Source organism: Haliotis rubra, unplaced genomic scaffold (assembly GCF_003918875.1).
Source record: "Haliotis rubra isolate DU_JTF1 unplaced genomic scaffold, ASM391887v1 Scf875, whole genome shotgun sequence".
NCBI classification, from domain to species: Eukaryota; Metazoa; Mollusca; class Gastropoda; order Lepetellida; family Haliotidae; genus Haliotis; species Haliotis rubra.
Window position 1 is genome coordinate 90,801 of NW_025767607.1, and position 25,065 is coordinate 115,865.

The 25,065-nt window shown below is 39.0% G+C and overlaps 1 protein-coding gene across 1 annotated transcript; it reads right to left on the bottom strand.

Annotated features, from left to right (window-relative positions):
• Nucleotides 1–7,487: 7,487 nt before the first annotated feature.
• Nucleotides 7,488–24,790, bottom strand: LOC124263253. Its single transcript, XM_046697844.1, has 11 exons — nt 24,688–24,790; nt 23,743–23,830; nt 16,811–17,181; nt 16,086–16,240; nt 13,805–13,896; nt 11,986–12,097; nt 10,828–10,925; nt 10,483–10,544; nt 10,116–10,193; nt 9,699–9,781; nt 7,488–8,854 (listed from the first exon to the last, which is right to left on the bottom strand). Exons 2-11 carry the CDS (start codon nt 23,743–23,745, stop codon nt 8,781–8,783), a joined length of 1,128 nt encoding a protein of 375 aa, XP_046553800.1. The 5' UTR covers nt 23,746–23,830; nt 24,688–24,790; the 3' UTR covers nt 7,488–8,780.
• Nucleotides 24,791–25,065: the final 275 nt, after the last annotated feature.

Genomic DNA, 25,065 nt, shown 5'->3' on the forward strand with positions numbered 1-25,065 from the left:
GACTCGGTACAAATACAACAGTTAGGCATTTACATGTGCTTCTCTCAGTTTTCACGTACAAAAAAGCAGACAAGTAACAAACGTAAAAGTTATTCCCTCGGGAAATACGTCATTCGAAAAATATCGTAAATATCCGGAGAATGGAGCCCTTCATCATTTGTTGAAGATTGAATCGGTTTGGCAACTCGAGTGGGGAACAGAAGAATTATACAGAATTGTGAACGTGAGACTAGTAGGGTTGTAGAATGCGTCCTATAATCTCAGAATCCATTAAGTTAAGTTAAGATAAATGCCACAATATTATTACATCAACATTTAACAATTTCGTCGCGAATAGCTGCAAAATTGCTAATGTCCGTCATTAACTTAAGTTAAGATATATGGTGCTGCTACAATATTATTACATCATCATATAAAAAAAATTCGTCGCGAATAGCTGCAAAATTGCTAATGTCACGTTAAGCAACACTCACTCACTCATCTAACCATTGCTTGATTTACGTTATCTTCAAACACGCATGCTGGGGTATGTATGTGACGGGTGTCATCAACACGCATGCTGAGGTATGTATGTGACGGATGTCATCAACACGCATGCTGGGGTATGTATGTGACGGATGTCATCAACACGCATGCTGGGGTATGTATGTGACGGGTGTCATCAACACGCATGCTGGGGTATGTATGTGACGGATGTCATCAACACGCATGCTGGGGTATGTATGTTACGCATGTCATCAACACGCATGCTGGGGTATGTATGTGACGGATGTCATCAACACGCATGCTGGGGTATGTATGTTACGCATGTCATCAACACGCATGCTGGGGTATGTATGTGACGGATGTCATCAACACGCATGCTGGGGTATGTATGTGACGGATGTCATCAACACGCATGCTGGGGTATGTATGTTACGCATGTCATCAACACGCATGCTGGGGTATGTATGTTACGCATGTCATCAACACGCATGCTGGGGTATGTATGTGACGGATGTCATCAACACGCATGCTGGGGTATGTATGTGACGGATGTCATCAACACGCATGCTGGGGTATGTATGTTACGCATGTCATCAACACGCATGCTGGGGTATGTATGTGACGGATGTCATCAACACGCATGCTGAGGTATGTATGTGACGGAAGTCATCAACACGCATGCTGGGGTATGTATGTGACGGATGTCATCAACAAGCACGAGTCTGTTAACTGTGGGAAATGACTGAAGAATGAAATAAACGTCATAAGGAAAGGTTTGCTTTATTCTTTATATTTCATATGCTAAACGTCACAGCAACAAAGCATTTTATAACCAAACGGAATCAAATATCACCATTGCCGTCCATTAACACGATCTAAATGGGGAAAACTTGTGCTTTATCATTTTCCTTGTGAACAATATGTTTATCATGTTTAAAATGAAGTTCGATAGATATTTATCAACATAGTTAATAACAACACCGTATAATTTAAAAATCAAAATCAAATAAAATTATGTAAAATAATGAACGTGTAATACGGACCCAAGCGCCAAAACGATTTGTCACCAGTTTGTTTTCCTGTAGATTTTCGTATTGTATGTTGTTTGTTTGCTGTTATTAGTGCCGCACTTAATAACATTCCAACTTTGTGACGACGGCCTATGACATGTCGTGTCGACCATTTGCATTCATAGACGCATTGATGTTTAAGTGGGCGAGCCAGCCACCCTATCCCGCCAGTCGCCTCCAGGGCATTGAAAACCAGTTCCAACTCAGATCTGTTTCCATTCTATATGTGAGCTTCCCATAAAAATATATTGGGTCATAAAGACATGCATTACTCATGGCTTATTAGAACATATTTTTCAAAACAAATGTCAGTCATTTTGATTTTTGAATAAAGAAAAATGCAATAGTTAGAAAGTGCCGACGTTACATCAATACATGATGTCTGAAGATAATACAGATGACCAGAACAGCAAGGGGTCTCTATCACACCCTACTTATTATACTGTCATCTTCTAAAATACACAGCAAATACCTATTTTGATAAGAACTCACAAACACATTTGATATATGAAATGCTTCTCACAGCTATTGAGAAAAACAATAGTGTACCCTTGTACAAAGCTACCATAGCGCTGCAAGTGTCCTAAGGTAGGTATAGGGTATGGGAGTTACAATCACCTTAAGCGGCGGTCACATCTTACGGACACGCACGTACTTGACCGTAGTGGGGGATGAACTTATTAGACCGTAGTAAACCCATATTTGACCTTAGTTAAACGTAGTTAGACGTATTTAAGCGTAGTTCAACGTAGATCACCGTAGTTATGACCGTACTTTGAGCTTCAGCAAACCCATGATTTTTTTGGTCGTGGTAAGGCCTAAAGAATTTCAACATGTTCAAAATATCTCTAAGGATAGCTTGAATGCCAAGACACTACTGGTACTGTAGTTTGAACGTGATCGACCCTAGTTCTCCCAAGTAGACCGTAATGGACCCTTCTGCACCGTTGTGCTGATCGTAGTACACCGTGGTAACATGACACTATGATCAAACTACGTTTTACTACGTTAATCACTACGGTCCAGTCGAACAACGTTCAGAACCGAAAGATGTGACCGCACCTTTATCAGCGCTAAGATCGCTTTGTGCAACGGTACCAATACATGTAAATATCACGAGGCAACACAAGTACATGTTATAAACAATACATAGGTACGGCGATTGTGCGTAAAAATAAATACTGAAGTAATGTGTGATACAGATTGGAATATTTGTATACATAACGTTACCGTTACGGGAATATATTTTCACAATTATTGAATCCTTCTAATAAATATTCTGCTCTCCCCGATCAACAACATAGTTTTTGATTGATGTTTACTGCCATTTTTAGTGTTTGAATGTCCACATTCTCCAGGTAGTCTCTAAATGTGACAAAATATTTACTCATTTTGTTGAAAAATATGGTGCCGGGGCACTGTAGCTCACCTGTCAAAGTTCTGTCACTGAACATATCTGAAACCAAAGTCAGTGATGTTCTTCACGAATGCTGAACAGTATCACTACTGCTGATCAGCATAACCATACGTGGAAACACATTCCCAAGTTCACCCCTCCCTGTCTGCCAGTTCAGGAGACAGTTAAAGGACGATTATAAGTTTGAGTGAACAACATCGTCGTGGTTTTAAATAACAAAAAATGAGTAGATATGCATTGAATCCAACAATTAACTAACTATATTCCAGGGAACGTAACAAATGTATTATTAACAGAAATGACTAACATGGCAATGAATAGCGTTTGCAATGTGGCCGCCGTGCCATCCATATTGGAATTCTGAGTCTTGTCCTTTTCAACAAAGTATGATGGATTTGTTCATCGTCACAGCACAAGGGCTTCTGATGAAATGACGTTTATAATTTGCTTTTGGGGATAATTTAGCAGGGTGGTGTAACTTTTAAAATGTGACACTGATGTTGTACCCTACTAAAGGTTTTAAACACACTCTATGTCATTGCATTTTGAAACGAAAAGGAAAATATACAACTTGAGTTGTACACACGGAAATATACACAAAATATGCGACGTAATTTCTAAAAGGAATGGCTTATCTGAACACAGCCGGCGAAAGGTAATTTACATCATAATCTCAACCGTGCATAGATTCATAGCTCATACAACATGGATACTTTATTTCCTTCTTTCAGTGGCATTTAGAAGTTGGTGTGATGAACAATGGGGAGGGTTCTATGAATATACAACGTCTTTAGTATTAATATGAGCAACGTTTCGGTGTAGCTACTTACACCGTTATGAAGCAAGTTTGGCTTGGTAACGGTGTTAGTAGCTATATCATCACTTCCTTGATAACGGTGTCAGTAGCTACATCATCACTTGCTTGATAACGGTGTTAGTAGCTATATCATCACTTGGTTGCTAACGGTGTTAGTAGCTATATCATCACTTGGTTGCTAACGGTGTTAGTAGCTATATCATCACTTGGTTGCTAACGGTGTTAGTAGCTATATCATCACTTGGTTGCTAACGGTGTTAGTAGCTATATCATCACTTGCTTGATAACGGTGTTAGTAGCTATATCATCACTTGCTTGATCACGGTGTCAGTAGCTACATCATCACTTGGTTGATAACGGTGTTAGTAGCTATATCATCACTTGGTTGCTAACGGTGTTAGTAGCTATATCATCACTTCCTTGATAACGGTGTCAGTAGCTACATCATCACTTGGTTGATAACGGTGTTAGTAGCTATATCATCACTTCCTTGATATCGGTGTCAGTAGCTACATCATCACTTGCTTGATAACGGTGTCAGTAGCTACATCATCACTTGCTTGATCACGGTGTTAGTAGCTATATCATCACTTGGTTGCTAACGGTGTTAGTAGCTATATCATCACTTCCTTGATAACGGTGTCAGTAGCTACATCATCACTTGGTTGCTAACGGTGTTAGTAGCTATATCATCACTTGCTTGATCACGGTGTCAGTAGCTATATCATCACTTGCTTGATCACGGTGTCAGTAGCTACATCATCACTTGCTTGATCACGGTGTCAGTAGCTATATCATCACTTGCTTGATAACGGTGTCAGTAGCTACATCATCACTTGCTTGATCACGGTGTCAGTAGCTACATCATCACTTGGTTGATAACGGTGTCAGTAGCTACATCATCACTTGCTTGATAACGGTGTTAGTAGCTATATCATCACTTGGTTGCTAACGGTGTTAGTAGCTATATCATCACTTCCTTGATAACGGTGTCAGTAGCTACATCATCACTTGGTTGCTAACGGTGTTAGTAGCTATATCATCACTTGCTTGATCACGGTGTCAGTAGCTATATCATCACTTGCTTGATCACGGTGTCAGTAGCTACATCATCACTTGCTTGATCACGGTGTCAGTAGCTATATCATCACTTGCTTGATAACGGTGTCAGTAGCTACATCATCACTTGCTTGATCACGGTGTCAGTAGCTACATCATCACTTGGTTGATAACAGTGTCAGTAGCTACATCATCACTTGCTTGATAACGGTGTTAGTAGCTACATCATCACTTGGTTGCTAACGGTGTTAGTAGCTATATCATCACTTGCTTGATCACGGTGTCAGTAGCTATATCATCACTTGCTTGATCACGGTGTCAGTAGCTATATCATCACTTGCTTGATAACGGTGTCAGTAGCTACATCATCACTTGCTTGATCACGGTGTCAGTAGCTATCATCACTTGCTTGATAACGGTGTCAGTAGCTACATCATCACTTGCTTGATCACGGTGTCAGTAGCTACATCATCACTTGGTTGATAACAGTGTCAGTAGCTACATCATCACTTGCTTGATAACGGTGTTAGTAGCTATATCATCACTTGCTTGATAACGGTGTTAGTAGCTACACCATCACTTGCTTGATAACGGTGTCAGTAGCTATATCATCACTTGCTTGATAACGGTGTCAGTAGCTACATCATCACTTGCTTGATAACGGTGACAGTAGCTACATCATCACTTGCTTGATAACGGTGTTAGTAGCTATATCATCACTTGGTTGCTAACGGTGTCAGTAGCTATATCATCACTTGCTCGATCACGGTGTCAGTAGCTACATCATCACTTGGTTGATAACAGTGTCAGTAGCTACATCATCACTTGCTTGATCACGGTGTTAGTAGCTATATCATCACTTGGTTGCTAACGGTGTCAGTAGCTATATCATCACTTGCTCGATCACGGTGTCAGTAGCTACATCATCACTTGCTTGATAACAGTGTCAGTAGCTACATCATCACTTGCTTGATAACGGTGTTAGTAGCTATATCATCACTTGGTTGCTAACGGTGTTAGTAGCTACATCATCATTTGCTTGATCACGGTGTCAGTAGCTATATCATCACTTGCTCGATAACGGTGTCAGTAGCTACATCATCACTTGCTTGATCACGGTGTCAGTAGCTACATCATCACTTGCTTGATAACGGTGTTAGTAGCTATATCATCACTTGCTTGATCACGGTGTCAGTAGCTATATCATCACTTGCTTGATCACGGTGTCAGTAGCTACATCATCACTTGCTTGATCACGGTGTCAGTAGCTACATCATCACTTGCTTGATAACAGTGTCAGTAGCTACACCATTACTTGCTTGATAACGGTGTCAGTAGCTACATCATCACTTGCTTGATAACAGTGTCAGTAGCTACATCATCACTTGCTTGATCACGGTGTCAGTAGCTACATCATCACTTGGTTGATAACAGTGTCAGTAGCTACATCATCACTTGGTTGATAACAGTGTCAGTAGCTACATCATCACTTGCTTGATAACAGTGTCAGTAGCTATATCATCACTTTGCTCGATCACATCAGTAGCTACATCATCACTTGGTTGATAACAGTGTCAGTAGCTACATCATCACTTGCTTGATAACAGTGTCAGTAGCTACATCATCACTTGCTTGATAACGGTGTCAGTAGCTACATCATCACTTGCTTGATAACGGTGTCAGTAGCTACATCATCACTTGCTTGATAACGGTGTCAGTAGCTACATCATCACTTGCTTGATCACGGTGTTAGTAGCTATATCATCACTTGATCGATCACGCTGTGTGTCAGTAGCTACATCATGCTTGATAACAGTGTCAGTAGCTACATCATCACTTGGTTGATAACAGTGTCGTAGCTACGGTCATCAGATAGTGTCAGTATCATCACTTGGTTGATAACGGTGTCAGTAGCTACATCATCACTTGGTTGATAACAGTGTCAGTAGCTACATCATCACTTGCTTGATACCGGTTTCAGTAGTTATACCATCACTAGGATAGTATGGTTGATCACGAGGATGATGATGTATCAACATGGCTCCAAATGTGATGACGATGCTGACGGTTACCCTATCTTGCCCTTAGACATCTTAAGATATGAACATGTATCTTCAGCTGACATACATGACGGTCACACGCCAGCAAAGCTGTATATTGCTAAATTCCTCAACAAAAAAGTCTTACGCTCTTGATTCATTCCACTTATAATATCAAATGTAATATTAATATTTAACAGGGCAAGGAGAGCATAAGAGAAGACTAACGTGATAATGCTCATATATTAAATCTGCCATTTCCAACCATCATGTTTGAGTAAATTCACAATAAACATTATGTGTGCTTCATTTTATCCCCGTGACCACATATCGTATTGTACTGTATAATTTGGTCAAGAAGAAAATATTATATTTTTTAGTTATGCTGTTTGTATTTTCTACATAAGGGACCGTTTATAATTTATGGGTGGGGATTGGGGTGGACGGTGGTGTGTGTTTCACCCTTTTGTTCTGGGGAGGTGGGGTGTCAGCAATTTTGTACACACGTACTGTGTGTGTGTGTGTGTGTGTGCGTCAGCATCTTTGTACATAAAAATATCTTAAAATTATGCTCAAAAATTATGGGAAGTGGAGGGGGGTCATTGATTTTGTACATGACATGCAGCGGGGGTCACTTATTTTGTAGATAAATGTTTGGGGGTCATTCACATTGTACATGCTTCACAATAAAAATCATCACACACACACACACACACACACACCAAATTCTAATTAACTATAGTAACATCATCGAATGTTATTTAACGTCTTGTGAAAATGTCTAATAGAATAATATGTACAAATTAACTATAATGATATAAAAACATCGGAAGTTATGTAACGTTTTCTGCTTGGAAGACATGACAAATTAACTATAGTAACATAAAAACATCGAATGTTATTTAACTTCTTCTGAGAAGGCGTGACAAGTTATCTATAGTTATATGAAAGTATCGGATGGTATTTAACGTCCTCTGAGAAGGCGTGACAAGTTATCTATAGTTATATGAAAGTATCGGATGGTATTTAACTTCATCTGAGAAGGCGTGACAAGTTATCTATAGTTATATGAAAGTATCGGATGGTATTTAACGTCCTCTGAGAAGGCGTGACAAGTTATCTATAGTTATATGAAAGTATCGGATGGTATTTAACTTCCTCTGAGAAGGCGTGACAAGTTATCTATAGTTATATGAAAGTATCGGATGGTATTTAACTTCCTCTGAGAAGGCGTGACAAGTTATCTATAGTTATATGAAAGTATCGGATGGTATTTAACTTCCTCTGAGAAGGCGAGACGAATTAACTGATAATATGAAAACCTCGGATGGTATTTAACTTCTTCTGAGAAGACATGACAAGTTAACTATACATATAGTTATATGAAAGTATCGGATGGTATTTAACTTCCTCTGAGAAGGCGAGACGAATTAACTGATAATATGAAAACCTCGGATGGTATTTAACTTCTTCTGAGAAGACATGACAAGTTAACTATACATATAGTTATATGAAAGTATCGGATGGTATTTAACTTCCTCTGAGAAGGCGAGACGAATTAACTAATAATATGAAAACCTCGGATGATATTTAACTTCCTCCTGTGAGTAGACAACACATATTTACTTTAGTCGCGTGAAAGAAGCAGATTTTTTTTATCTTCTCTTGAGTAGGCAGGGCAGGCTCTTCATCACACGGATGGGCAAGCACTGAACAAGCCTGTATACAGCAATGGCGTCCATTTAGCAACATACTTTCATTTCTTATATCCGTTGATGATATGGTTGTATGGCAGACCAGGACATACTTTGGAACACCTGGTCGCATTTTCTTCCTCACCTTCTCCCGATATCTCTTCCTTGAAGAGAAAGGTATTTACTAGTTCAGGTAAACTAGAATACCTCTTTTCCCGGAAAGTCAGCATTAAGCTGAAGGGGCTGGAATGAATGGCTTCTGACGGGTGTCCCTGAAATCAGTAATATTTGCAAATGAAGATAAAACGGATTCTACATTCGTTTGTGTGTTGTCTTATGTGACAGCTGTGTGCGAAAAAGACCCCTGCCCAATAATAAGAAGGCTGTACAAAAAAGGCTTGGCCACATCTTATGAACTCACTGACACGGAGTGGCAATTTTATGTGCACACTCCTTAATCAACTTATAAACAAAAGATCAGCCCTTTCTGCAGATTGCACGCCGAAGGCCCGGGTTCGATTCCCCACATGGGTACAATTTGTGAAGCCCATTTCTGGTGGGCCCCGTCGTGATATTGCTGGAATATTGCTAAAAGCGATATAAAACCATACTCAGTCAGTCAGTTCTGCAGACTGATACAGCCATCAAACCGGGAAAATAGAATTGATAAAAAGATTGCGATATCAGAGTTACACCCAACCCCTACTCCGGTCATAATATTTGACTCATGGATTGCAATTTTCGTTTAGTATATTGATAGATCAATTCTGAAAAAAGAATTTCTAGAAAAAAATAAACTGTCGCATATTTAAGCCATCACAGTGAAACATGTTGCAACCATTTCTCATCCTGCGTCACAGATAGGACTACCTTAGCAATACCTCGGCCTGGAACACCATTTTGGGTTTCACACCAATCTACCAATCTACCAATGTGGGGAATCGAACCCTGGTTATCGGCATTACGAACGAATGCTTAAACCACCATGCTACCCAAAGCGCTCTTTGGTAAATTTATATTCAACAAGTTTTAATATCAGGAAGCGCAATACTAGTATTATGTATAACAATTAGTTTCAAGTAATATCCAGGCATTGGTCATATTAAATAAGTTTACCTCTATGATGAAGTGAGAGACTCTCGTCCGCCATGACAAGAGCTAATGAAAAACTCCCTTCTTCGCTCTGAGTCTCGCTCAATCTGTGGAATGTTCAAATAACAGTTATTATGGCATCACCATTTGAAAAAACATATTCGAACGAAAAATAACACCGCAAATTATAGAAACATCAAATTACACTTAAGGAATCTAGCGCAATATAAGTACACACATTTTGCTTATCATCATCACCATCATCATCATTATAGTGAACAGACATTAAGTATTGAACACATGTTTAGTAACCCGAGAATCGAGATAACGAAGAATCGATATCAGGATACTCATCATTATTGGCGCCGGTACAAATATATCACATGTGGTTCTAATGTTTTCATTATGCTTTTATCGTTACATAATAATCTGATCATTCACCTGATCAAGAAAGTTCCGGTTGGTCTCTCCTTCAATTTCGCATCAGCATCCTTTCTTGACAGAGGCCCAGCGAACCAGCTGGAATATTAGGGCTTAGTCTTAATTATGCGGATCCTGCCATTTAAATTCGCTGCAACGGACTTGGGCGTTTGTGTTTGTTACATTTCTGAACATAAGAAATTTGAAAGACACTACTTTGAAATTGACAGAAATACCTACCTCCGTGATCATGCTACAAATTTTGAAATGTCCTTCAATATGAGTTCAATAATAACGGGCGCTACCTTAAACTTCATTTCAACTCGCCATTTCTCCTCGTGAACGAAATTATCTGCATATATCTCAAAACGTGTATGAAGATGCTTACGAAATCTTTTGCTTCCTGTTTTTAGGATCCTTGATGAATGAGTGTTCAAGAAGATCTTCAAGCTACAACAAAATATCCCTCCAATTGTATATTTAGGATTGCGTAAGTAAAAGTGAAGGCAAAATATTTATGGATGACATCTGCTTTCTCATCTTAACCGAATATGATCATCGCATTATGATAGACGAAAGAAACTGTCATCCACTAAATATCTTCTGTTTGCGGAACATGAACGTTAAAGAGTTAAAATTGTATTTATACAAATAGTAGCACTTAGAATTGGTCTTCAGCAACACAGGAAACTTCTCTCGTATCATCAAACATGTCGCAATACACAACTTCTACCTGTTTAAGGACAACACATCGGTCTTGCTCGGCTCTGAAGGGACCGATGAATTTGATCACTCGCAAAAATGACTTGATGTGCACTTTTTCCAGAGATTCTGAAACAAATATTCATTTGAATTTCGAGACTTGAAAAGATAATTTTCCAAATTTAGACATGCTGAGTCAGCAATATTCTAGCCATACGAGGGAAATGAAATTGATTCAATCTAGGCAACTAAAGCCCAATCACGATGAGACAGTCTGTCCTGATTACATTACATGCACCCGTGAAGATCCGGGTTAGAATTGATCTACAGTAACAGATGCTTGTCGTAAGAGTCGACTAACGGGATCCGGTGGTCAGGCTCGCTGACTTGGTTGACACATGTCATCGTATACCAGTTGCGTAGATTGATGCTCATGCTGTTGATCACTAGATTGTGTGGTCCAGATTCGATTATTTACACACCGCCCCCATATAGCGTGAATATTGCTGAGTGCGGCGAACAACAAACCAACCAGCCATCATTACATGCAGTAAACGTTTGGGTGCTTACACAATTACAAATTCAGCAGCACAGTATTAACGCTATAAAGCATATATTATACAGCATCACCATTTAGATGGGATCCTCGGTCAATGGGTGAGTGAGTGAGTTTAGTTTTAAGCCGCTTTTAGCAATATTCCAGAAATATCACGGCGGTGAGACCAGAAATGTGCCCATTTGAGGAATCTTCCGCGTCACGAGCGAACGCCTTAACCAATAGGCTACCGCCGACCCCTACTCGGACAAAGATCAACAAAAAAGTCTTGCCATGGGTCACTGAGCATTCTCCATTCCTTCGTACAATTATACGTCTATGACAAACAAACAAATGTGGTATGGCCACTTAAATAGTTGATGTATCTAATGCCATTTGGCATCAGAGGAGACTTTCTAGAAAGACTTGAGTTAGTGCTTATTATTCATGCCTGTATGCTTGGGAAACCATCTATTAATCTGCATGAATCTATTAATCTACAAGAAAGGTGGCCAACAGTCGCCATGCGGTTATGATCAAAGTGTCAACGTTTAAATATATATGAACTTTAAGGTATCCTTTCACTTTGGAATGAGAAGTCGCATTTAAACTGTAAATGCTCAAGGAAGAGTTAGACCAATCACACTCTCTCACCATTCACTCCTAACAGTGACTTTAAGAGGGGCATGATACGGGCCTTTCCCCCTTTAAACGCTGGATCTTGAGGAAATGTTGCTTTCAGTTTGTCATGGAAATCTGACCAAACCTGAAACATATATGACCAACTATATATAAAAGTAATGTACAATATAACCTTTTCAATTGTTTTATTAATTTTGATATAATTTATTAAATCAAACAGATATGCTCTTCCAACTAGACAACGAACACAAATAATTATTTAATATTCTCATTTACAACAAACACACAACATTACCGTAGACAACAAACACATAATATACTCGTTCACCACAAACACATAACATTACCGTAGACAACAAACACAAATAATTATATAATATACTCGTTCACAACAAACACATAACATTACCGTAGACAACAAATACATAATATACTCGTTCACAACAAACACATAACATTACCGTAGACAACAAACACAAATAAATATTTAATATACTCGTTCACAACAAACACACCACATTTCCGTAGACAACAAACACATAATATACTCGTTCACCACAAACACATAACATTACCGTAGACAACAAACACAAATACATATTTAATATACTCGTTCACAACAAACACATAACATTACCGTAGACAACAAACACATAATATACTCGTTCACAACAAACACATAACATTACCGTAGACAACAAACACATAATATACTCGTTCACCACAAACACATAACATTACCGTAGACAACAAACACAAATAAATATTTAATATACTCGTTCACAACAAACACATAACATTACTGTAGACAACAAACACATAATATACTCGTTCACAACAAACACATAACATTACCGTAGACAACAAACACATAATATACTCGTTCACAACAAACACATAACATTACCGTAGACAACAAACACATAATATACTCGTTCACAACAAACACATAACATTACCGTAGACAACAAACACAAATAATTATTTAATATACTCGTTCACAACAAACACATAACATTACCGTAGACAACAAACACATAATATACTTGTTCACCACAAACAGATAATATATTCGTTCACCACAAACACAGAATATACTCGTTCACAAGAAAACATAAACATCCATTCACAGCAAACACAAAATACCCGTTCACAACATAACATGTCCATACACATTTACAACCAACACATAACATTCCCGTTCAGAACAAAATATGAAATACTCGTTCACAACAAACACATAACATTACCGTAGACAACAAACACATAATATACTCGTTCACAACAAACACATAACATTACCTTAGACAACAAACACAAATAATTATTTAATATACTCGTTCACCACAAACACATAACATTACCGTAGACAACAAACACATAATTATTTAATATACTCGTTCACAACAAACACATAACATTACCGTAGACAACAAACACATAATATACTCGTTCACAACAAACACATAACATTACCGTAGACAACAAACACAAATAAATATTTAATATACTCGTTCTCAACAAACACATAACATTACCGTAGACAACAAACACATAATAGACTCGTTCACCACAAACACATAACACTACCGTAGACAACAAACAAAAATAATTATTTAATATACTCGTTCACAACAAACACATAACATTACTACCGTAGACAACAAACATATAATATACTCGTTCACCACAAACACAGAATATACTCATTCACAAGAAAACATAAAACATCCATTCACAGCAAACACAAAATACCCGTTCACAACATAACATGTCCATACACATTTACAACCAACACATAACATTCCGTTCAGAACAAAATATGAAATACCCGTTCACAACAGGTGTCGCTTCTAATGGAGTACCAGAAGTCCTTGCTGTGGCTGCAGAGGAGGAGTCTGTCGGCAGCTCGGCACAAGTCACCTGAAACATAGCAGAAATGTCAAGGACGCAGTAACCTTGGGGGTGGGGTGGGGTGGGGGTGGGGTTTTTAGCCTAGTGGTTAAAGCGTTCGCTCGTCACGCCGAAGACCCGGGTTCGATTTCCACATGGGTACAATGTGTGAAGCCAATTTTTGGTGTGCCCCGCCGTGATATTGCTGGAATATTATTACTCACTCACTCAGTAACATGTACTTAGAGGGGTGACAGGAGGTACCAAAGTAATGTACCATCAGCAATTACATTCAATCCTGCAGACATTAGAAACTTCATACCAACTTGAGCACCGACTGAATCCACTATGTTATCTATAATATAGGTTGTTCACTGGTCACGACGGGGACATGGGTTGATGTACATACTATGTTTGTTATGTCCCCGAGCCCGAAGGGACCAGTGAACAACGTGTTTATCTTACTGAACACCTCATAGTTAATTCTGAACTGTTAGAAGCACGGGTGTCGGATCATAAATAAGGACTACCAGAGTTAGGCAGTTAGCCAATACTAGATTTTCAGATGACATAGGTTCTAGCAGACAAGAAAAACAAATTTAGAGTTACCTCCCTTCCGTCGCCGCGATTATGCAATCGCGAAACAGCGGCAATTTCCGTGTATCATACGTGACTCTATTATTCGAGATAAAGAACTACAAACACGAGGCACCAAATGAATTCCCACAGATCGGCATTCCTAGCGGGTAACCGAGAGAGAATGTTACTCGCTTCTTGTCAGCCGGTACATTGAAACTATTAGAAGAGCGCTCAGAAAACTACATTTATGTGTGAGGAAAGATAATAAGTATTTTAACACTGATTAACGGTTTGTCTAAACTATTCGATTGTATGTAGACACTAAATTTAGATAGAAACTATGCCAGTATGAACCAGTGCCAAATCTAACTTGCTTCATTTAGTGCTACAATACTTCAGTATGGACTGGATAGAAGAGGAAATACCATGGCCGGAGACAGTGAGAGTATCTAGACAATTGTGATGGAAATATACAACATACCTTAGGCATTATGGGTGGTTACAGCTTGGCTCTACAGCCACTTAAAAAGGGGAATTCAATGTTCAGCAATAAATTGATTCATCAGACTTCAGTGTTAATAAAAGTACCCAAACTCAAATTACCTCTTTAGTAAGAGAGTAATTATACAGACGTAAAATAATTTCTAATATCAAAATATTATGAAGGTAAAATAAAAAATTAACTTTGGTAATTTTCTTGGTGAGGACCATTGATCAACACGTCATCTGTAACAGCGTTCAGAGTTAACAATATTCCACTTGTGTATGGAGATCTATTCGAGCTTCAAACCGTTTTTAACAATATCGGATATGTCTTTCCCGCATGTACGTGGGCAAGAACAACACGCATGAATCATTATGGCATATTCGTCGTAGCTACAGAGTGAGTGAGTGAGTGAGTTTAATTTTACGCTGTTTTTAGCAATATTCCAGCAATACCACGGTGGGGCACACCAGAAATGGGCTTCACACGTTGTACCCATGTGGGGAATCGAAGCCGGGTCTTCGGCGTGACGAGCGGACGCTTTAACCGCCAGACTAACCCACCGTCCCTGTAGACTATATAGGTATATATACCTATCACTATAGGTATCGGGATGTTGTATTTTGCTATCGTAATATCTTTGTCTGTATGTACCAGTTAGGCCTCATGACATTTTTGTACATGAAGTAAACCCACTGAATTTCAGGCCGTAGTTCAACACGACTACCCAGTTCAGACACAGTATAATATCCCATTAATGCTACACGGCAGGCAGGGTAACAACAAGTACCATATTTTAACGTCTCAGTACAACCCGCCAGATGACTGGGGCGGTGGGGTCCTCGTGGGTAAAGCTCTCGATCGTTACACCGAAGAGTTCAAGACGCCACATGGGTACAATGTGTGCTGGGATATTGGAATATTGCTAAAACCTCCACTCACTCACTCACTCAAAGAGGACTAATCTACCCACCTTCCGCTCATTGAACTGATGTTTCGTCCACAAAACTACGGAGTATGCAGCAATAAGGAGAGAATGTATCTCACTGACTACATTCCTCACTGACTTCATTACTACATATCTGTGTGGCTCTCGCTTGAGTAAACAAACAACAAAATCTGCGTGACTATGAAAGTGACTAAAGTCCCCACTTACATGATCTTGGCAGACTGGAGGACAATGACAAATGACTGAAGGAGCTGCTGTAGCTTCTTGGCCTTTCACTGGTACACAGCTCACTTGCTGACTGGAGGTACTCCGCCTCAACGCTGTCTGAACTCTGCAAGGGAGTCCTTTTGCCACCCCCTTTTCTGTAAAGGAGGTACTTTCTATAACACACTAGAAGAAAGCATCATGGCTGCACGATTAAGCTATACAGAATGTATATCAAGACTTGGGATTCATACCCATTCGCTCAGCCACCGACTCACATACTCTTCCATAGTCTTCAAAGCTCTAACTGGAGTAAGAAAGAGCGGCTGGCACAAGCTATAATATGTATTACTATCACACTTTGAACAAGATTTTCAATAAACATTCTTGAGAACAAATACCCAACCACCAGAACATTCGCTCATTTACCCATGTTTGTCCTCAAAGCTTTAAACTGAAGTCAATCAGGACAAACTTGCACAAAGTGATTTTACAGCGATTCAAACTCTGATGCTTTAAGATTTACTCTAGTCTTTACGTAAAATCGCTCCTTGCAATAGGACCATGTACTGATCTTATGATAGCAGTAAAATCGGTTTGTCCAGGGTACTGTTCAACAGATCGAAGCTGAAAGACTATCTTAAGCCTATGTTGGATTACTGGAGCGGCGTAGTGCTGAAATAGCTTTGAGCAACGGGATCCAGGATATTGGTCAGTACAGTATTTACGGTATAGGATGCTGCAGTGTAACCTCGATGACACCGTCCTGCTGTGCACACTGATCGTCAGCCAGACCGCCATGACCCTCAGCTCCCAGCAGGCCTTGCTCTGGTGTTACTTCCGGTGATTCGCCATCCGTGTCCAGCCCGCAGTCAACTGAAGAAACAACCTTAGGTGTTGTAGCATCTGCTCCATCTTCACTGTGGGTATGGATACAGACTGAACTGTCCGACACTGAGGTGTCTGATAGTGTGTCGCAAACTTCAACAGCGGGTAACGGCTGATTCTGTTCTAAGCTCGCATGTGTCTGACTAGATTGTTCTTTGGTATCTTTGGCTTCTCTGTCCCGGGAACAGCACCTGCTTCTATCCATCGAGACCTGTAATACAACAACCGAATCACTCAAGGAAGGACCCGTGAAGATCCGGGATAGAATAGGTCTTCAGCAACCCATGTGCTTGCCATAAAAGGCGACTATGCTTGTCGTAAGAGGCGACTAACGGGATCGGGTGGTCAGTTTCGCTGACTTGGTTGACACATGTCATCGGTTCCCAATAGCGCAGATCGATGCTCATGATGTTGCTCACTGGATTGTTTGGTCCAGACTAGATTATTTACAGACCGCCGCCATATAGCTGGGATATTGCGGAGTGCGGCGTAAACCTAAACTCACTCACTCACTCTCAAGAATAGGGTGGCTCTTCCACCTAAACTGCCTTCTTTATTCTTCCACAAGAGGAAAAACACAATTTCTTCCTGACCTGCCCCCTCTATTCTTCCATAGGGGAAAAGTAAAGAAAACCCAGCATGACATTGGTATTGTCCAGCAGTATGGCGGCGGACTGTAAATAATGAGAGGAGACAGTACTATTTTCAAATTCTGCAGGAACCCACAGCACCATTACGATCTGAACATTTAACCATAAAACGAAATGGTTGAAATAAGAGAAAAGAGATAATTGGAATTAGAAAGAAGGATGCTTCAGAAGATGAACATACTGCATTGTGAGGTGAGGTGAAATTGGGTTTATCGTCCTGCTTGAGAATATTTCGCTCATATGACGACGTGCATGCGTGTGTATGTGTATGTGCGACTGCTTGTACTAGCCCAGACTGAAGCTGGTTTTATAGTGCTAGCCCACTGAGATACCATGCCGCAGTGAAGCATGAATACCCCACTCAGACACATTATACTGACTCCGAGCCGACCAGTCCTTGTTGTACCCATTAATGCCGAGCGCCAGGCAGGGACCAACAAGTACAATATTTTAACGTCTTTTGGTATGACGCGGTCGGGGATCGAACCCGCGACCTTCCGCTCTCCGGGCGGACGCTCTAACGACTACACCAAGGAGGCGGTTTACTGCATTGTGAAAATTTGGGTCTTCTTTAAGTCTGACTGACTGACTGAGTTTTGGTTTTACGCCGCTTTTAGCAATATTCCAGCAACATCACGGCGGGGAACACCAGAAATGGGCTTCACACATTGTACCCATGTGGGGATTCGAACCCGGGTCTTCGGCGTGACGAGCCAACGCTTTAACCACTACGCTACCCCACCGCCTCTTCTTTAAGTGATTTCATGCCTGTTATTTTTAATAGTTGTTTTAACTCATTAGAATCATGAACATCACCGCAGTTTTTCTAGTCATCCCAAACATCGTTGACCTTGAGACGGAAAGAAACACAAAGCTACCCAAACGCCCCTACCTTCAAACAGCCAAACGTCAGAACAAACCAAACGTTTTTCTGAATTATCTGCTGATTGATCATGCTTTTGATTTCCACTGAATCCACAGAAACAGACACGCAATGAGTCGTTACGTACAACCACTCAACCAGAGCATTGCTGTTCAAAGTATCCTCATAAACACATCGCTTGCGTTGACAAACATAATTATGGTCCTGTGAACCGACACTTAAATGATTATTGGTCGTGTTCATGCGTCACAAAAAGGTCACAAGGTAGTGTCATGATTAAAGTGTTTGTAACACTTTTCTCAAGCTGCTTTAAGTAATGAGAAAATTAAGAAACATGTGTCTTATAAACGTATGATTTGTATGGAATGCTATGCACGAGTCTCAACCCTTTCCTATTCTATCCCTGCTGCAACTGCCGGCGAGAACGAGTCATCTTACACCAGCCCACTCGACGCCCCCCACTTCAATATGCTAGATCCGCCCCTACAACAGGATATTACATATTACAACGTAGCTTGTAGTATTTAAAATAATCAATAAAACATAGTGCACACGATATTACAACGTAGACAGTAATATTCTATACCATTTAAATGTAGTGCACACTACTATCGACCTCATCCGAGCTAATGCGGACGGACATTGTGCTCGTCAGACAGTACTGTGAAACAACATCGAGAATGTTCCGAACGTTTTCCTTAACAATGGGTTATAAATTAATGATACATCATGGCGTGCTCAAGTGTGACGCGTCCGCTATAAGTGACACATATACCCAACTCGAACACAACCTATTTTGATATACAATCATTTGAAAGTCACATTAAAGTTGCGATAAACACAAGAAGATTCACATGCACTGAATCTGTATCGTGCATAAATAATTCGGTTGCACGTGATGGCCTCTGTTAGACTAAAGGATTAATTACGATGTACAGTCGTGCTTGAACTCTGGGCAGCAGGAACGCTGTCACGACACATTAATACCTAACACCGCCAATAGGCATGCAGAATACCGTTATCACCTACCTAATTGAGGTCAAGTCCCCAAATACAGACAAAACAGAATTAGTCTGGATACGATTGAGGCGCAATGTCACGGTCGCCTGTCGCGCAGCCAATCACGCACTGTTCCAAGAAACGAACACTCACGGGGAACTCCCGTCTGTGTTTATATATAGTAACGGGGTTTTTCCTTTTTCTATATTTACCCGCGGGAATATAGATCCTCGAAACGACGCCTGTGTTGCACCATTATGCCGTCTCTTCTAAATGTAAACTACTGAGGTATGTATGACGAAACCTGACGCTATGTTCAATGTTACTTCAAGAACGCTTGTTCTGAGCATGTGACTTGTGTTCACACTGTCAGACCTAGCTGCGAATTTAACATACAACTTAACAAGTCGCATCAAGCTCTGTATTCTCATATTACTCCCAAGGCGTGAATCATGGCTGTTATATTCAGTGCGTCGTCAGTGGCAATTTTAGAACCTTTATCATAGTAGTATAGATATACCGTATTTCCCGTAACAAGCGCACCGATGTATGTATGAATGTATCTGTGTCTGTGTGTGCGTGCGTGCGCGCGTGTGTGTATGTATGGATGTGAATGGATATGTATGTATGTATGTATGTATGTATGTATGTATGTATGTATGTATGTATGTATGTATGTATGTATGTATGTATGTATGTATGTATGTATGTATGTATGTATGTATGTATGTATGTATGCATGCATGCATGCATGTAGGTAGGTAGGTATGTATGTAGGTAGGTAATGTTATGTATGTATGTAATGGTATGTATGTATGTATGTAATGGTATGTATGTATGTAATGGTATGTATGTATGTAATGGTATGTATGTATGTATGTATGTATGTTATGTATGTATGTATGTATGTATGTATGTATGTATGTATGTATATGTATGTATGTAATGTATGTATGTATGTAATGTATGTATGTATGTATATGGGTATGTATGTAATGGTATGTATGTATGTATGTATGTATATATATATGTATGTATGTATGTATGTAATATGTATGTATGTATGTATGTATGTATATGTATGTATGTATGTATGTATGTATGTATGTATGTATGTATGTATGTATGTATGTATGTATGTATGTATGTATGTATGTATGTATGTATGTTATGTATGTATGTATGTTATGTATGTATGTATGTATGTATGTATGTATGTAATGTATGTGTATGTATGTATGTATGTATGTATGTATGTATGTATGTATGTATGTATGTATGTATGTAATGTATGTATGTATGTAATGGTATGTATGTATGTATGTATGTATGTATGTATGTATGTATGTATGTAATGTATGTATGTATGTATGTATGTATGTATGTATGTATGTATGTATGTAATGTATGTATGTATGTATGTATGTAATGTATGTATGTATGTATGTATGTATGTATGTATGTATGTATGTATGTATGTATGTATGTATGTATGTATGTATGTATGTATGTATGTATGTATGTATGTATGTATGTATGTATGTATGTATGTATGTATGTATGTATGTATGTAATGTTATATATGCAATCATGTATGCATTACTGGATGGATGGAAGGATGTATGTAATGGTATGTATGTATGTAATATATGTATGTATGTATGTATGTATGTATGTATGTATGTGGTATGTATGTATGTATGTATGTATGTATGTATGTATGTATGTATGTATGTATGTATGTATGTATGTAATGTATGTATGTATGTATGTGTATGTATGTATGTATGTATGTATGTATGTATGTATGTATGTAATGTAATGTATGTATGTATGTATGTATGTATGTATGTATGTATATGTATGTATGTATGTATGTATGTATGTATGTATGTATGTATGTATGTATGTATGTATGTATGTATGTATGTATGTATGTATGTATGTATGTATGTATGTATGTATGTATGTATGTATGTATGTGTGTATGTATGTATGTATGTATGTATGTATGTAATGTTATATATGCAATCATGTATGCATTACTGGATGTATGGAAGGATGTATGTTTGTGAGTATGTATGTATGAATGTCCCTCTCTCTTTCTTTGTGTGTGTGTCCTATGTTTGTATAAGTAAACATCGCCTGAATTCACGCACACATGTATTTATCTGCCTAGTTTGTCCAGTAACCACTTTGGCTGCGTGGTCAGTGTTCTGTTACATGGGCTCAGAAGTATAATAATAATTTAAATGCAACGGCAACAACTTAACTGAAACGTACTGTGTTTGGCCAACTATATATCGAAGTAAATAGATAGAAAAAATGCCCAAGTAACACGGACTTACCTGGTATGTGGAGATGGCCTAAGACGCTATACCTTGACTCGGGGTAGTTACAATGACTGGAAGCGGTAAGGATGATGACTCAAGTGCAGTTTTAATGGTGTCAAATAACGTGTTTGTTACACGGACTGTTAGACATAAATACGTTTTTGTATCCCTAACGCAACTTGTGCAGTCATGTTAAAGTTGACACAACATTATAATCAATTAGCATTCCTAGTAGTCAGTATACCGTCATTGTGGAGATTAAGTAGGCACTCATTGGAAATATACAATCACTTCTTAGTCCCTTCAAGTCAACAAGCAGTGTCCAATCTTATTTGTCAAGAAGATGAAGTGTTATTGACAGATAATATAAATTGCTTTACATCACGGACATTCAAGCGGATGATGTGTTTTAGTTTATGACTTGTAATATCCGTAAGTCGAGGTTCTGTTTAACTTTCTGTTCTGTTTTATTGTGTTCTATTTAAATCGGTGAGGTGTTTACTTGTGTTCTTGTTATATCGGTGTGGTGTTTAACTATGCTCTGTATAAATTTACAATTTGACTGTTGACGGGGTCTAATTGCACATAACAATTTTTAGACTGTAACATTTGAAATTTGAAATATCTTGAACTATTGTAGTGTTACAGTGGCGTTATTGCTTCAAGAACTGAGTATTCTGGAATCTCTGATACTCTGATACTTGTACTTTTCTGCTTATGTGAGATGAGATTGTTGATTTATTCGAATTTTGGTGTTGCATGATTTTAAAGGACAATAAATTGAATTCATTCCATCTAAATAAGCTCGCAAGCAGTTGTGAATTTAGTTTGACAAGAGCTTTGCATGCACACAAGGTGTATATACATTCACATGTGACTGTCAAATTCATGCGACTGACCAACTATTGATCCTGACTGACCTTTGTCTTAAGCCTATGATCCTGGAATACGTGTGCTCCAAACGCACTGTATATGTGTATTGTTTTTACAAAAGTGTCTTGACAACATCGAAATAAACGATAATGTCTCAGACAAACTGCCATAAAATACAGGTTTTGAAATAACATTCTTTGCAAAGATGTCATTCCATTTGTCAAGTGAGTGAGTAGTTTTACGCCGCACTCCAGCAATATTCCAGCTAAATGGCGGCGGTCTGTATATAATCGAGTCTAGACCAGACAATCCAGTGATCAACAGCAGGAGCATCGATCTGCGCAACTGGCATACGATGACGTGGGTCAACCAAGTCAGCGAGCCTGACCACCCGATCCCGTTAGTCCAAGACCAATTCTAACCCGTATCTTCACGGGTCCTTTTGTCAAGAACAAAAATATTGACTGAAGCAAACAACGGAAAGCCTTAATGTGAATGACGTAGCTGTATGTATACTCTAGACATCGTTTCTGTACAAATTACCAACATTGCGTAGATCTATGTTCATGCTGTTGACCACTGGATTGTCTGGCCCAGTCTCGATTATTTAAAGATTGTCGACATACAGCTGGAATATCGTTGAATGTGGCCTTAAACAACACACAAACTTTTAAAAGATTACCAACAGATCAGTCTTGTGGCAGCTGATTCTGGAAAGACTCGTTTCCGCGGAATAAAACTCAACGTACAATTGCGCTGGCAGGAGTGAAAGCATCCCACAATGCATTGGGGCTAAACGGTAGCGGTAGTATGACGACGTAAAAGACCGACGTTAACAGCATTGCACCGTACAAGTGTCATAACAGAATTCTACCGTTGCATTTTCACGTAATGCTACTGTATATTCAATCTAAAGCACGGTTTTTCAGTGTTGTCATGAACTGGCGCCTCTAGACGGTTTTGGTATATTCTCAACAACGTTAATTTCGAGTTTCCATAGTAAGTTTCATATATTTTTCACTACTAGTAATTACCATTGCGGCAATATCGTTGACTTTGTCCTCTTGCTTGTCTGAACAGACTCTGGGGGGAACTAGGAAGCAGCAGGACCATTGCTGTGTTCTAAACAAACAAAGATAATTTACTGTTATTGATCCTTGTCATGAGTATTTATGGTCTCTGTGAATTGTTATCATTGAATAGGAAAACAAAATAGGCTTTTACTTGCGCACGGCATGATATAAGGCGTCGGTCGTTTGACAGAAATAGTGTAGCCTGAATAAAAACAGAAATTGTTTTGGTACCAAGAACGTTTTTTTGGCCCTTCTCAAACAGACTGATGTCAGTATTAACACTGAAGGTATTCGGTATCCAAAAGAAATTCCATGGTTTCAAGAATTTATTTGCCTATCAACAGCAGTAGTAATCAATGTTTTGAAATGGCCTCAGCGGAATCAAGTGGCACTGTACAAGTGGCTTGGCGGAGTTTAACTCCACTTTTAAGCATGTTTAATAAAATCATATCAGCGAGAGAATCTGTATTTAATCATAATGTAATTATTGCTGCATTCCTACCACGCTAAGGCCTAAAAAAAATGTTGTGGTTCCGATTACCCGACCGACCCTTGAATTCTGGTGCCAACCCTATTTGTTTCAAATGGTATGAATAAAATAAGCTTTCAGATAACACTTCTTCCCCCGGCACCAACAGACATCTGTCATTCTGATAGAGAAAGTCGACATGATGGCTGCAAGCTTGATTAAATAAACAATTACACATTGAAAATTGTGTTATTAGTTTATACTTTACGTCTAAAAAAAAATATTAATTTTTTTTTACCAACTTACCTACCCTAAATTTTAAAGAGGTGTAATCGGAACCACAACATTTTTTTTGTTTGGCCTTACAGCGGATAACCATATAACCGAAATAATGCATAAAGCGGCATAAAACTTAACTCACTCATTTGTCCACTCACCTTAACTGAAGTCCTGACAAAACATTTGAGGAACGTGTTCCCCCTCTCTGACATAAAGTAGTGCGACAGCAACAACTCGTAGCTGTATTTATCTTTTCCTGGAGACCAAGTTGTCAGGGTTCATATCGCAGGGTAGAATCCCAGTGCGTCATAGTCAGGTGTCAAGCACTTACGTTAACGTGGGCGCTGACTGATAAGTGGCCAGACACGAAATGAAAAAAAGGTCCATGTAGTTTAGTATGGAGTAGTGTAAGGGACGTTCTCGCAATGTCGACGTTTGTTTTGTTGGAATTTTGGGGTATTTGATTTGTTTTATTTGGTTATCTGGTTGTTTGTTTGTTTTAACACTGCATCTTCAAGCATGATTGTGTTATATGG

Coding starts and splice junctions, on each gene's coding strand:
- LOC124263253 (XM_046697844.1), bottom strand. Junction 10,926..11,985: donor GTCACTGTTAGGAGTGAATG/GTGAGAGAGTGT, acceptor TATTTGTTTCAG/AATCTCTGGAAAAAGTGCAC. Junction 10,545..10,827: donor GATGTGTTGTCCTTAAACAG/GTAGAAGTTGTG, acceptor ATTTTGTTGTAG/CTTGAAGATCTTCTTGAACA.